Source organism: Echinops telfairi, unplaced genomic scaffold (genome assembly GCF_000313985.2).
Source record: "Echinops telfairi isolate 266 unplaced genomic scaffold, ASM31398v2 ScPeMD7_7458;HRSCAF=8496, whole genome shotgun sequence".
NCBI classification, from domain to species: domain Eukaryota; kingdom Metazoa; phylum Chordata; class Mammalia; order Afrosoricida; family Tenrecidae; genus Echinops; species Echinops telfairi.
This window is the reverse complement of record NW_022111358.1, coordinates 718164-719469: the sequence shown is the minus strand read 5'-3', so window position 1 is coordinate 719469 and position 1306 is coordinate 718164. Positions and strand designations below refer to the sequence as shown.

The 1306-nt window shown below is 56.8% G+C and overlaps 1 protein-coding gene across 1 annotated transcript in view; it reads right to left on the bottom strand.

Moving 5' to 3' along the window:
• Positions 1–1306, bottom strand: part of CCDC92B (coiled-coil domain containing 92B) — a 9486-nt gene that overhangs the window by 862 nt on the left and 7318 nt on the right. The window contains exon 3 of the mRNA XM_030888241.2: positions 7–284. Coding sequence (XP_030744101.2) covers positions 7–284 — 278 coding nt within the window. The remainder of the gene's footprint in view (positions 1–6; positions 285–1306) is intronic.

Below are 1306 nucleotides of genomic sequence, written 5' to 3'. Positions count from 1 at the left end.
CGGGGCCTGCAGTCTCTGGCGCGCCGCGTGCAGCTGGCAGGAGAGGTAGGCGGCCGCCTCGGTGTGCTTCTGCAGCTCGGCGCCCAGCACGGTGGCGCGGTGGCTGCGGCGGCGCAGCTCCTCCAGGAAGCGCCGCTCCTCGGCGCGCAGGCTGCCGCGCAGCGCGGACACCAGCACCTCGCGCTGCGCCACCTCCCGCCGCAGCTCCGCGTTGGCCGCTGCCCGCTCGGCCAGTTGCGACTCCAGCGCGCGGCACTTGCTCTCCAGCTCCTGGGACGCCGCCTCTGGTAGGGGCAGGACAGACGTTTAGGACAAAGCGCACAAAAGCCCTGGGCCGCCACCCCGCAAGCATGGCCTGGGGAGCCTACCCAGACTCCCCAGGCCTCAGCGACCGTGACCTTCCTTCCGTTGCTTTCTCGGGTGCCCTGGTACCAAACCCACCTCTGCTTGGGTTTCCGCTTCCCTGCAAAACCCTTTGGGAAGTCGGCCTTCAATCCACAGATAGGGATCGATCCCTGACTATTTGCAATCCACTATCAGTGCCTTGCACTGTGGTGGCCTTTGTGTTCCCGTGATGGAAGCTGTGATACCGGTATTTCAAACACTAGCAGGCTCATCGATGGTGGACAGGTTTCAGTGGAAGGAGAAGAGACAGTACACGTCTGGAAAACCTTAGGAAGAGCCGCAGGACATGGTGTGATACAGTGCCCCCACCGGATGGAAGACACTCGTAATGTGACTGAGGACCAGCTGCCTCCTCAAAGTGGAGTAAGAAGGCCTGAGAGAAACGGATGCATTTGAATTATGTTGGTGATGAACCATGAAAGTATCACAGGTTGCCAAAAGAACAAATCTGCCCCTTCAGAGTTTTCCTTGGAAGCGAGGATGGTGAGAGGTTAGCTCACATATTTTGGACATCAGGAGAGACCAGCCCCTGGGAAAGGAATGCTTGGGAATGTAGCAGGTCAAGGAAAAAGTGGAAGACCCCCCAAAGAGATGGATGGACATAATGGCTGCAACAGTGGACTCAGATGTAACAAGTATGGAGGCGCCAGAGGACCAGGCATTGTTTTGTTCTATCTTATTGCTATGAGTGGGAACTGAGGTTGCAACTATAACACATACCAGGGAGACATAAAACAATGTTACGATTGTAACAGGAGAGCCTGACCTAAACAGGATAGGGCTCACAGGGGGGAGAGACACCTGGGCTACGATTCTGAAGGACAGTAAAGAAGGGAAGGATGCAAACATCGGGCTCCAGAACCCTGAGACCAGAAGAACTAGATGGTGCCCGGCTACCATT